This window comes from Heteronotia binoei, chromosome 9 (genome assembly GCF_032191835.1).
Source record: "Heteronotia binoei isolate CCM8104 ecotype False Entrance Well chromosome 9, APGP_CSIRO_Hbin_v1, whole genome shotgun sequence".
In the NCBI taxonomy this organism is placed as follows: Eukaryota; Metazoa; Chordata; class Lepidosauria; order Squamata; family Gekkonidae; genus Heteronotia; species Heteronotia binoei.
Window position 1 is genome coordinate 23,064,174 of NC_083231.1, and position 13,306 is coordinate 23,077,479.

Genomic DNA, 13,306 nt, shown 5'->3' on the forward strand with positions numbered 1-13,306 from the left:
TTCTCCAGTTCTGATTACAAGCCCGAGAAGAATTCTCCCATTTATAAAGTTGACTGTGGACTGTAGACTGTGTTAAAATACAAATTCCAGGCCTGAGAGCATAATTTTAGTGGCATCACTAGTTTTAATTACTCTCCGCTGTGGATACACTGGTTATTTCGGAACAGAGACTCCATTCTTCAGCGTGTTAAATATGTTTGCTTGAATGTTCCATTTAATTCCTTAGTCTGCTGTATATTTGCGTGTCACATGTAGTTTTGAAATGTACACTGCATTCTGCTGTGTGACATAAAGCAAGAATGATTGTTTTTAAAGCAATAAAGTCTTCCTTGTTCTTGCTTTATGCTTGTGACATAGTAAAAGTCTGAACTGGATGAGAACAATCCGTGTTGACCTGCTACTATATACAGATGTGCGGACTAGTGAAAGCACTTTGGAAGAGCCACAAACCACAGAGAGTGTGTGGGCACCATCGCTGGATACATAGGTTTCACCTCTTGATGTTCCCTCTAAACTGCAGAGTCTTGTGAGCAAAAATTCTGCTTTGTGAGCTACTGGCATTAAAGTTGTGAGCTACTGCATAAATTATTGTGCTCGGGGGTCATCCTTCCTGAGCTAAGACAAAAATGTGTGAGCTGGAGGCTAAAAATCTGTGAGCTAGCTCACACTAACTCAGCTTAGAGGGAACACTGCTCTTTACCCTGTTAGGGTGCAGCTCCAAAGTCCCACCCAGGTACCAGATGCTTGACTCTTGGAAACTGTCATCCTTCAATGACAATGACCTTTCACAATATTCCTTGTGCTTTTTAAAAATTAGTTTTCAGTATCATTAGATGCACGTTTCCTTTACTATTCTGTGGAAACAAAATTAGCATTTAAACTGCAGAATTGTCCAGAGACCAAATAATTCTCTTTCAGCTTTTTATTGTATTGTTATTAGGTAAGTCACGAATGCTGTCAGTGTGAAGAAGGATGTTCCAAACCACGGCCACCTGGCTGTCCTCACTCATGCCCTTTGCCTTGCCACCCTGGAGGGTGCCCGCCATGTGCCCAGATGATCCGGATGAAGTGTCACTGCAAACTCACGAGCCTGTACATCGAATGCATGTATGTAGTTGAAGGAGTCTTGGCTTCAGCTTTGACAGTTAAAAGTAGTACCATACTGTGTATGTATGTTGCTGTGTTGATGGTTTCTCTTCTTTCCCCCCCAACACCTTTTTCTTCTGAGGACTGACACAACTATAGTCTCACTCAGAGCCCTAAGTGGGACCACAGAATAGCATCTGCTTGCCTGCCTGTTATGTGTGACATTGTATGTAAGATGTCCGATTGAAACAAAGGCCAATATGCATAGAAATCCAATAGGTCCAATCCAGGCCAGGCAGCCTAGGACACTGAATAGATCCCTCTGTCCCATCCCTTGTTATATTTAAGAGGCATTTGGATTCACCAGATGTATATCAGACTGACGGACTAGCTCTGAGGTGCAGTTTCTTAGGGTTTGACTTGGAACTAGCCTGGATTCAGTTATTGCCATATTAAAAAGATGGGGAAAAGTGTTTATTTCAATTTATGCTAGCAGATGAAGAAATGGGGAATGAAGAAGAATTGCAGATTTATACCCCGCCCTTCTCTCTGAATCAGAGAATCAGAGCAGCTTACAATCTCCTTTATCTTCTTCCCCTGTGAGGTGGGTGGGCTGAGAGAGCTCTCACGGAAGCTGCCCTTTCAAGGACAGCTCCTGCAATAGCTATGGCTGACCCAAGGCCATTCCAGCAGGTGCAAGTGGAGGAGTGGGGAATCAAACCCGGTTCTCCCAGATAAGAGTCCGCACACTTAACCACTACACCAAACTGGTGTCATGTCATGTCATGTTGTATGAACTTGTATGAAGAAATGGGGCTGCCAGGACCGTGTTGTATGAACTTACTCTGCCTTTATCTTGCTAACTCTTACGCTGCTTCTCCCAGTTTGCATGAGGCCACTTTTAAACAATTGGGGAAATTAGTTTTGGAAGACCTTGGGCTCACAAGCTTCCTCTATCTTCCACTCAAGGCCAGCACTGAGATTAATGTCTCTGAGAAACATCTGAACCCAACAAAATGACAAACTGTGGTTTATGTCTTACTTACACAGCAAGATCCAAACCACAGTTTAATCATTGTTTGTATCCCTGCTTGTAGGCAAAAGAACAGATCATATTATGTCATTCTACCCAGTTAAAATGTCTTGGAAAAACAGTGGCTTCTCAGTAAATAGGAAGCCTTTAGTTGTTATGTCTGAGGGGAGAGAGCCTGCATGTAATAATTTATTTATAATATTTTTTAATCAGGGCTTTTTTTGTAGCAGGAACTCCTTTGCATCTTAGGCCACACACCCCTGATGTAGCCAATCTTCCTGGAGCTTACAGTAGGCCCTGTACTAAGAGCCCTGTAAGCTCTTGGGGGATTGGCTACATCAGGAGTGTGTGGCCTAAGATGCATAGGAGCTCCTGCTACAAAAAAACCCTGTTTGTAATAATGTCTCTGATGTATTCCAGGGATGGCCAACATCTCCAGATGTTTTTTGCCTACAACTCCCATCAACCCCAGCCAGCATGGCCAATGGCTGGGGCTGATGGGAGTTGTAGGAGAGCTACCGTTGGCCACCTCTGATGTATTCTATTTTATGGTTGTTCATTGCCCAGAGCCCTGTGCATTCAGGGATTGGGCAATCCATAAATCCAAATAATAAATAAATGTTCAGGGAATTCCAGGATGTGTTCTCACTATGGTTTATTTGGGCATTTGAGAACAGCTAGTGGGCCTTTCTCCCTGTCACTTGATATGTTCACAAAATTTCCGGTGCTGGTTTGTTATGGTGCTTTCTACTCTCATAGCACAGTATCCTATGGGATGAACATAAACTGTTAAACTTGAGCTGACTTGCAGACCTTCCTCACTGGCTGATTTTCTCTCTTGGCTTCTCTGTAATGATTTCAACAGAAGGGTGTTTTCTGAGGTTAGATGTTGTTGTGGAGTTGCTGAGATTTCAAGAAAGGAATCTTGAGAGGGTTGCCAGCTGACGCTTGCCAGTTGATGTACTTAAATGTCCCCTAGTCTCCATGATGTAGAAAATCAGCATAATCCACAGGGTAACGCACAGGTTGTACTGCCACAAGCACAGGTTTTGCCCCCTGCTGATATCTGTGTACTAAGCATGGGTATCATTAGACAGCTAACGGTTTATTTATCGGGGCTTTTTTTGAGCAGGAATGCAGAGGAATGCAGTTCCAGTGTCCCTCTGGCACCAGAGGGTGTGGCCTAATATGCGAATGATTCCTGCTGGGTCTTTCTACAAAAAAGTCCTGTGTGAAACAATGGTGATGTCAGGGGTGTGTGGCCTAATATGCAAATGAGTTCCTGCTGGGCTTTTTAAAAACAAAAAGCCCTGTGTGAAACAGTAGTGATGTTGGGGTGTGTGGCCTAATATTCAGATGAGTTCCTGCTGGGCTTTTTCTACAAAAACCCTGGTGATGTCAGAGGGTGTGGCCTAATATGGAAATGAGTTCCTGCTGGGCTGTTTCTACAAAAAAAGCCCTGTTTATAAACTTCATTTATACCCTGGCTTTCTTCCCAGTGGGGGCCCAAGGTAACTTACATAATTTTAATCTCCATTTTATCCTTTCAACAACCCTATGAGTTAGGTTTGGTGGAGTGTGTGACTGGCTCATGGTCACCCACCAAGCTTCCATTGCAGAGTGGAATGGAATGGAGTGGGTCTCCCAGATCCTTGTTCAGCACTAGGAATGGGCACAAACCAAAACCTTGTTCATGGTTCACAAACCAAATTTTGTGACAGGTTTACTGTCATGAACATCCATAAACTTTTAAAGAAGTTCTTGGCGGTTCATGGATAAAGCATAAAGCAGGAGTTTAAAGAAACTGCAGTTCCTTTCAATGGAGTTTGCAGGACCATGAACCACAAATGAATTCAGTTTGCAAACGGACCTCCTCCTTCAATTCTTTTCGTGCTTCCACCACAAACCAACATGAACTGCATTTTTCCAGTTCATGCCCATACCTAGTCAGCACTGCAGCTTCTGCAACCACACTCAGTGAGGTGCTCGTATGCACTGCTCAGCTGCTTGCAATACAGCCAATTCATGGTAGTAAACATTAGTATAGTTTTAAAATATTGGCAATGCAATGTGGCCTTTTGATTATGACTGACCTAACTAAGATAAAAAGAAGAGTCCCATACTGACTTACAAATAGAAGTGTTAGTTGACTAGAGCCCGCTGTGTTGGTTGTAAGAAATGTTATTGCGGTAATATAAAGGGCAGGGGAAGAGACTTGTAAATAGCAAATCCAAAAAGCTATGGCTTTGAAAAGGTTCTTGATGCAACAAATCATCACAGTGACAACTCTGGAAGTAGTTAAAATGTCACTAACTGTATTCATTGATCTATTTTATCTTCTTTCACAAATATCAGAAAAATCACTTCTGCTGACTTAAAAGAAAAAGACGTACTCAGCTCCTGCAAAAATCAGTGTCCGAAAGAGGTAAGTGGGTTATATAATACTTCAGGAATATTCAAGGAATATTGAAACAATTTTCTCATCTTTGAAAACTGTTTCATAATTGTTTTAATATACCGAACTCTTGACAAGCAGATCCCTATATAATATGCATTGCTACAAAATTGTATTCTTATTTGCATGTACATTTATAGTTTTCACTAAAAAAAAGACTTATTGGTGCAGTAGATGTTTAAAATTTCATTTTAAACACTATAAACTGGTACAGAAGAGTAAAGAAGAATATTGGGCTAGACCCAGCCAGCATTTTTGCTCATTTTCATCCAAGTCTCCTTACTATAGCCCCTGCCCTCATGACTTTTGTTCATGCAGGTCCCATGATCCCCAGATAGCCCTTTTGGGTAGTCAAAGGGGACCCCTTTTCCTTTTTCACTAGGAGAAAAGTTGATTGGATCCAACCAATTGTCATCTTTTATTTCTTTCCTTCCTTTCCCCTACAGGGAAAACATAGGAATGTCAGAATAACTAAAGATACACATGGTTTGGGGATTTTATTATTACTCTTACATTTCTGTGGGTGTGACTGTACCTATGACAACATCCTGGCTTAGATTTCCACCAAAAAACCCCTGACGTTTATCTTTGTTTTGTTTTTTATTCAGACGGTGATCCATATTTTTCAGGGGCAGACATCTTGGCTCATTTGAAGCCAACATTGCTGTTTTTAAAAGCTCTGTACAAGTCATCTTCTTCTAAAATGTTCTCTGCTTGATTCTGGATGTTAACCAGTAAGGGAGAGAGGGGAGGTGAAGCCTTCTGCAGAGATTTCTGCTTCACTTAAGGAGCTGAGATTAGTTGGCCATCAGGTTCCCTCCAGACTTCCAGTTTTATGGACTAAATCTTTTTGAATAGTTGGGGTACTTGCATATTGTATAACAAGAGTTTAAATAGTGACGTTCTGACAGGGAAAAAAATCAGTTGAGCCAAGTACCTCATTTTCTTTAGGTGAGGCAGTGAACAAGGTCTGAATCCTGTAAACAGCTGAAGAGCATATGTTGCTACAGGGACCATACCTTTGAATAATCACCTATGTGTTCTGTGTTGACCTTAGAAGACTAACTCTATTCAGGTCTTTTCTCCAGAGCTAGCAATATTGGATTTTCATTGTAGTTCAGTTTAAACACAGTGCCTAACCCATGGTCTGGCTCTTCTACCATTTTATTTTTTGAAAAATTTGTAATATCCTGTCTGATTTTTCTGGTGAGTTCTTAAACTTTTCCAATGTTTTGTATCAATCTGATTAGCAGAACAAAGTTGGAGTCCAGTAGCACCTTTAAGACCAACAAAGTTTTTATTCAGAATGTAAGCTTTTGTGTGTATGCACACTTCCATCAGATGATGAAATTGGATACCCCATTTCATCATCTGATGAAGTGTGCATGCACATGAAATGACTTCCCCATTTCATCGTCTGATGAAGTGTGCATGCACCCGAAAGCTTATATTCTGAATAAAACTTGGTTGGTCTTAAAGGTGCTACTGGATTCCAACTTTGTTCTATTGCCTCAGACCAACATGGCTGCCCACCTGGATCTGTCAGTTTAGTTGTTCCTGATAAAATGTATTCCATGGACTTACTTCATGGAAGAGCATGGGACTTGTATGCGTCCCTTGCTTCTTCTCCCTGCATGCATCCTGGCTTGAAGGGCAAGCGCAAACCATAATTTTACTCAGCAAACTGCGCTAAAGTGGAAATTACTAGCTGGACACACAAGAAAAGGAGACGATGCATAAGTGCAACGCTTGTTCTCATATCACCAAATCAGCAGAAAGGGACCCTCTGTGCATGACTGTGAGAGAGAGTTCATACGCGTGGGGAGAGGGGGAGAGAAGCCCTGTGGCTTCCAGACACTGGAAGGAAACATATACATCAAAACCAATCCTATTAGTGGTCTGTTGAATTGTAAATGTGATATTACTGTAGGGAATTGTGAAAAATATAATTATCTAGTTTGATGGTTTAAAAAGGTAGAACAGTTCCCATAAAATGTTGGCAGGTTTAAGAGCTTTGTTTTGGCTACGGTAGTACATCATCTAGAAAGGGCTTTCGTTGTCTGGGACAAGTGTTACTTTTTTGTCTCGCATTCCCTTTTGCTTTAGTGAGCGAGCAGACTATGATATTGCCACAGACACTACTCAAAAGCTTAAGCATTTTACAAGAGATTTATTTTACTGCAGGAACCAGACTCTCTGTATAACTACTTAAATCCATATGCAAAATGCATTATAAACTTTTAGGACAAGCCTAGAAGGCATCATAGCCTAAGTCTGTTATGGTATCATGGGTTTTTATGTTTTTCACAGTGTTGATTTGCTTTACAAATATATCACTGTGATGCAGGGAGAAAACACATAGTGAATTGTGCAGAAGACAATTGTTCTAGTAAATGAATTTTTGTGGCATGTGAGTTTTAGTTGTGTTATAATCTTCCAAAAACCATGACATAAAGAATCCTGTTCTAAACTATTATTAATGTTACAATTTAAAAAATCGAAAGAACCAAAGTGAGTTGGATCCGGTCAGCTTTTCCGTTGTTGAAAAATGACCACTGAAAAGAGTAGACTGGAACTGTGTAGACAAAAGCTAAGTGGGAACAGGGCTTGTTGTAAGGAGGAAAATTAGGTTAGATTGAGTGGAGAAACTCCCTGGAACCAACCCAGTAACTTCAAAACCCAGGACACTATAGCTAAAATACTCTAACAACAGGTATGGGAAATGGAGTTTTAAAAATCAGAATGCTGGACATACTTCAGAACATTAAAAAGTACCATAGTTGGAAACTCTTTAAAGATAAAATTGTGACATTACCTGCAGCAGATGATATCAAAGTCCTTAGTGGGCCTTGGTAGTAATATAGCACTATCAATGGACAGTGTAGAACATTGTGAAAGTTTAAACCACTTCTCATGAATCGTATAAGAAGCCTTTACAGCACTGCTGAAAGCAAAGTCATTATTATTTTATATTTCTTCACAAGTGTGCCCTACTTGTGATGCTCATCTGTTGTAAAATTATTGCACAGAGATGGCACCAGTGTATTGGGGTAGGTGGCTGGATCCCAGGTGCTTGTGGTGTCACCCTGACACCATGCATATGTACTAGGGATATGTTTTAGTCAGCCCACTGATGGGTGCAACACTGTATAAAAACTTGATGCTTAAACATAAGTGAGAGAGATACATGTCCTTATTTTAAAAAGCAAGACACAAAGCCATTACACATAATGGTATCAGTAAATATGGTATCAGTAAATGCCCTTTATCAGGTTGTTTTGTAAAATGTTGTGTTGTAGTTGTCCTGTGGTCACAGGTGCAAAGAGATCTGCCACCCAGGTGTCTGCCTTCCAAACTGCAATCAGAAGGTAAAAATCAGATGTCCTTGCAAGAGAATAAAAAAGGTAAGCCTCATGTGTTGGTCTTTGAAAACTGTATTTTCTTTCTTTTAAAAAGGCTTGTTTGTGACTTTTGATTCCATTAGACCTTCACTGATGTAAAGCAAAATGTTTCTTTAAGTGCAGGGGTGAAAATAATAGTTGCTAGTAGGGATTCTAGCTTTTAAAAATAGACGGATAACAGAAGACAGTCAGTTAGGTACCAGAGTCTTTAAAAATGTACTGGCAATCATGCAATTACTTGTTTTAAATGTGTTCAGACTTCAAAACTGTACTGGGACACATGTATAATAGTTCATCTCGAGTATGGCTGATCCAGACAAAAGGGAGGAAATAAGTTTTCCTGACCAGCGATCAGGAAAAGGCATATTTAATTGCATAACAAATTGGACCAAGAACAGTTGTTAAAGTCGTGAATCCCTAATGCATTTCACAGCACAAGGTTTCCGAGTCTCAGGGCAGCTGTGGTGTCATCATCACCCCTGATCTAGACAATATAATGGATAAATGACTTCCCCTTGCATGATATTATTGATTTTTTTGCCAGAAAGCATGCCTTTCCATTGTTTAATAGCACTTGTAGTATTCTGAAGAAGAAAAAAAATCACTGAACAGAGGCTGTGGTGTTTTGGAGGTTTTGCAGAAAATCAATCCATAAATATAGCAAGTATAAATGCACAGTATGAAAGCTGAGCTTCAGAAAGAAATATCTTCAGCTTCTTTAGATGTACCTCTAATCCCAGCATCACTTTTTAATGCCCCTTTTTCTTATGTTCCTTCCTGTTTATCCATCTTTTGTGCTTCCAGTCTTTCTTCCTCGCCCACTCCGTTGTTGTCTTCCTGTCCTCTTCCTCACATGTACCTAGTTAGTAAAATCACTGAACAATCTCTGCTTTGTGGTTTAGTCCTTGTTCTTTTACTTTCTGAGCACTGGGTGAGGTCTATTAAACAGTTATTTTTAGTAGCTTTTAGTTTATGGAGATAGTTGGTTAAATAGACATTAAAAATGCAACCCAAGCCAAATCAGGCACTTCAAAGTCACTGTAACATCAGTGGGAGAGAATTAAGCACGTCTTTAACTCTCCCATAGAAACCGGTGGGTGGAAGCTTAGGAGTGTTAAATTTGGATTAGATTGTGCCTGATGAATTTTTGCTTTTATCACTGCTGTTGGCCCCATAAAATGGGTGAGATAAAGTAGATGGCACTCTGTCTGGTGAGAGCCAGACTTTTTTTTTTAAAGAAAGAACCTTTCTAGAAAACCTGTATGCTTGCCCGTGAAAGGTTTTTGTTCTTTATTAACAGTACAAATATACTACCCTGAAATGAGAAGGCGTCCCACTGTAGTGCAACACTTTGGCCATAATGCAAAATTTGGTTTAGTTCTATGCATATTCAAGCAGGAGTGACCCTTCTCTGCTTTTGGGGAGATGATGCTATTGAACAAGGGAGCTTTCCCTGACATTGATGTTTTAAATGGATTACAACAGTGAATCCATTTATATAGAATGGCCAAGTCAAAGCAGGGAGTAATTTCCCAGGCTTAATGAAAATGGAAGAAAGCAGGTTTCCTGCAGCTGTATTAACTTGTTTTTATTTTATTTCATATTGGGATTTCTATTCCACCCATCCTGCCAAGGCAAGCTCAGGGCGGGTCACAACATAAAATATGATGTACAATAAACACTAATTTCATCAAATTAATAAATTACATCAGATATAAAACCCCCTGAAAGATGGCAGTATCCTCCCTGTATCTGCTCAGTAGCTCCAGCAAGCTGCTCAGATCTACATTGTTTACATGAACAGCTCAATATTTTGAGCAGCTTCAGACCAATCTGGGCCAGTTTAAGACAGGAGGGGCCTATCATATGAGACATCTGCTGCCTCAACTAAAAGCCTGGTGGGACAGCTCCGTCTTACAGGCCCTGCAGAACTGCAAGAGATTCTGCAGGGCCCTGATCTCTATGGGGAGCTCATTCCACCACTTACTCCACTTATAATTCTGGGTTTCACTGGGATTCTCTGGGCTCTTAAGCAAGCTAGTGATGATAATAATAATAAGTTTTTATTTATACCCCGCCCTCCCCGCCGAGGCAGGCTCAGGGCGGCTTACAGAGCATAATACAGTATCATGGTTTAACAATAACAGATAAAATCAATCAACAATATAAATACAAAATATAAATTAATTTAAGAATAAGTTAAAACAATACAGTGGTGCTACAGTCTCTGTTTATCCAGGCAGCGTAATATTCATTCTGGTTACATCTTAAAGGCTTCTTGGAAGAGGGCAGTTTTGCAGGCCCTTCAGAACTATAAGCTGGACTTCATCAGACGTAGGAAGTGCAATGTTCTTTGATGTCATTCAAGACCTTAGCCTTCCCAGCAAGGGTGGAATTCTAGCAGGAGCTCCTTTGCATATTAGGCCACACACCCTGATGTAGCCAATCCTCCAAGAGCTTACAAAAAAGAGCCTTGTAAGCTCTTGGAGGATTGGCTACATCAGGGGTGTGTGGCCTAATATGCAAAGGAGCTCTTGCTAGAATTCCACCCATGCTTCCCAGCATCATCTTTGTCTTGTCAGGATTCAGTTTCAACTTAGCCTCTTAACCAGGTCAAGCAGGCAGTGGCCGAGGACCACTTCAGCATCACTGGGTGATTTGGATAAAGAAGTATAGAGATGGTTGTTAGCTAACTCCAGTATCTTGAATGAATTCTCCTAATGGCTTTACATAGTCTTTAAATAGCATGGGGTATCGGACTGAACCTTGCGGATCCCCACAGGACAGGTTTCCCAGTGATAACTAGTCTCCAAGAGTCCTGAGTCCATAAGAAACAATTTAAACCAATCCAAAAGCATGTATTTTCATTCCTACTTCTTCCCTCAGTGATTCAACAAGATGACATGGTCCACAGTATCAGAGGCTGCTGACAAATAGGTATCTGAAGTACACCAAAATTAATACAGAGAGTTTATGTTAAAGATTTAAAATAGGGGTGTCAAACATGCTGCCCAGGGGCTAAATCAGGCCCCCAGAGAGCTTCTATTAGGCCCCCGAACAACTGGCAGTCATCTGCTTCCTTCTCCCTCTCTCTTGGTTCCTTCTGCATCATAGCTTGCTTTGCCAGGCTCTCTCAATCGCATGGCAGAGCTATTGAGCCAAGACTCTGTTCCTTTTATTAACTGAGGCTCCTCCCTCTCCTCATCGCCTGGGAAGGGAGGGAAAGAGCCACAGCTTCCTTTGCCCAGCTCCCTCAATGCCATTAGAGAGAAATAAAGAAAGCACCTCTTTTTAAAAGAAAAGAAAGCACATCTGTGACCTTTTCATATCTCTGCTTCCTGGCATTATGACAGACATGGCCTGGCTCTAACAAGATTTCATTTATGTCAGATCTGGCCCTCATAACAAATGAGTTTGACACCTCTGATTTAAAAGCTCGATTCAATGAAACCTGGTCTTCAAGTTTGCAGTGGGGACCACTAGCTTTTTGGAGAATGGAGGTCTGATACTTTGAAGTGCTGGCCATAGTCCTGATTCTGATACATAACTCATAGGATGGCATGGCTATCAGTAATTTTTGGGCTAGAAGTTTTTGTTAGGATTAATTTAGTGTTGAAGATATATATCCCTCAATGGGCTGCTTTTAAGTTTGTGGAATCTCAAAGTAGGTTAAAAAATGGAATCTTCTAGGGGTTTTGATAGCAAAATAACAACAACCAACAATATCCACATTCAACCACCAGCAATGGACTTTGCTGCATTAGCTAATTATGAGGGGGTATACTCTTGCAGACTACAGAATATGGGCCTTTTTCAAGACATTGCACAGAAGTCTTTATATAACAATTGTGACAAGCATCAGCCTATTAGACAAAAAAGTATAAATGCAATATCATAATAATCTTATTCTGTGCATCCCTTCTCTTCTCTCTCTTAATTTTTTCCCTTTCCCTTATTTTGCTTCTCAATATGTTAATCGCAAAGCTTTTCAATAAGTATAGTTAATGGAAACTTATGCCCTCTGTCGAGTCAGTTGTAACCTTCATTTTATAGTTGTTAATACGATAAAACAAATTATTTTAAATTTGCTATTAAACAATGAAATAAGGGGAAAGAGTAAGCTGCAGCAGCATTGCCAGGTGAATTTGTGTTTCGGCAGTCCTTTTCCCATTGGAAAAAATGTAATTACTTTAATCCTCTTACCCCAAAAAGAGCACAGTGTTTTTACACAAATGATGTAATGAACATAGGTGGATTGTTTAAACAGAGCCAAAGATGTATCAAACTGTTAGGCCATGTAACATTTGTAATGTAAGAGTTGCTTTCTTCAAATTAATCTGTGATGCATACAGACTCATAGGAAACAGCAGTATAAATTGCTTTGTATTATAGCATTGGTCAGTTGCCAGGACACAGATGGCAGTTGTCCAGGTATATATATATTTTATGGGAACAAGCTCATAAAATGGACAGTGGTGAGGAATACAGTTTGGCAAAGTGCATTTTGATTGATTTGTACTTTTTGCTTTTCTATCCAGTAGGCCCACAAGGCGGTTTACAAACGTAAAATCTTTTATAGCCCTACAGCAGTCCAACTAGATGACAGATGTATAATGCGTTTCATTTATCCGTAACAACACCCAGAAATAAGCAGCTATTCACTTCCCAGTGAAACATAGGATTATACTCTAAGAGAATCTGTCCTTTATGGAAATGTAACTGAAAGTTGAAAAGTCTTGTGACACAGAGATAAGACTCTTCAACACACGACATGTATTTTTGCCTCCTTCAAGTCCTATTTTGGGTATTAGAATTGCCAGGATAGGACAAAGTAATCATTGTTTATTTATGGAATGAAAAGGGAATGTGTCACGCATAATAGTGCAGAGGCTAAACAAAGCAACATCAGACAGATGAACTCTGGTAATGTTCTACTGGCTTACATTTTATCAGGAGGTTTGGCACCTCCGTCATTATCTTGCAAGCAAAAGCAGGAGTTCTACTTCTGCAACAAAATTCCTTCTCAGACATAAAGCTAGAATGCATCTTGTATGGCAGATAATATTTTCAGGAACTAGAAAACTGGTTTCCAGTTCCTCTCACGAGATAGCAAGGCTGTACCTTCTGCATGAAGGGCTTCTCTAGGTAGTCAGTTTGGTTATGATCTGTCAAGTTTTATTAGGTTGGAAACAGCAGATATGCCCATTTGTGGATAAAGTCCAGTAGCAGAGGTGCCCCAATACAGCTTGGGGAAGTTTCACAGTCATCTCCTTTGAACAAGAGCTTGTGCAGACATGCTGGGAATTTCACCAAGAGTCTCTTTTGCTCCTA

The 13,306-nt window shown here is 40.4% G+C and overlaps 1 protein-coding gene across 1 annotated transcript in view; it reads left to right on the plus strand.

Moving 5' to 3' along the window:
- NFXL1 (nuclear transcription factor, X-box binding like 1) overlaps positions 1-13,306 on the plus strand; it is an 81,699-nt gene that overhangs the window by 47,944 nt on the left and 20,449 nt on the right. Inside the window, exons 17-19 of the mRNA XM_060246296.1 lie at positions 941-1,107; positions 4,475-4,544; positions 7,874-7,978. Coding sequence (XP_060102279.1) covers positions 941-1,107; positions 4,475-4,544; positions 7,874-7,978 — 342 coding nt within the window. The remainder of the gene's footprint in view (positions 1-940; positions 1,108-4,474; positions 4,545-7,873; positions 7,979-13,306) is intronic.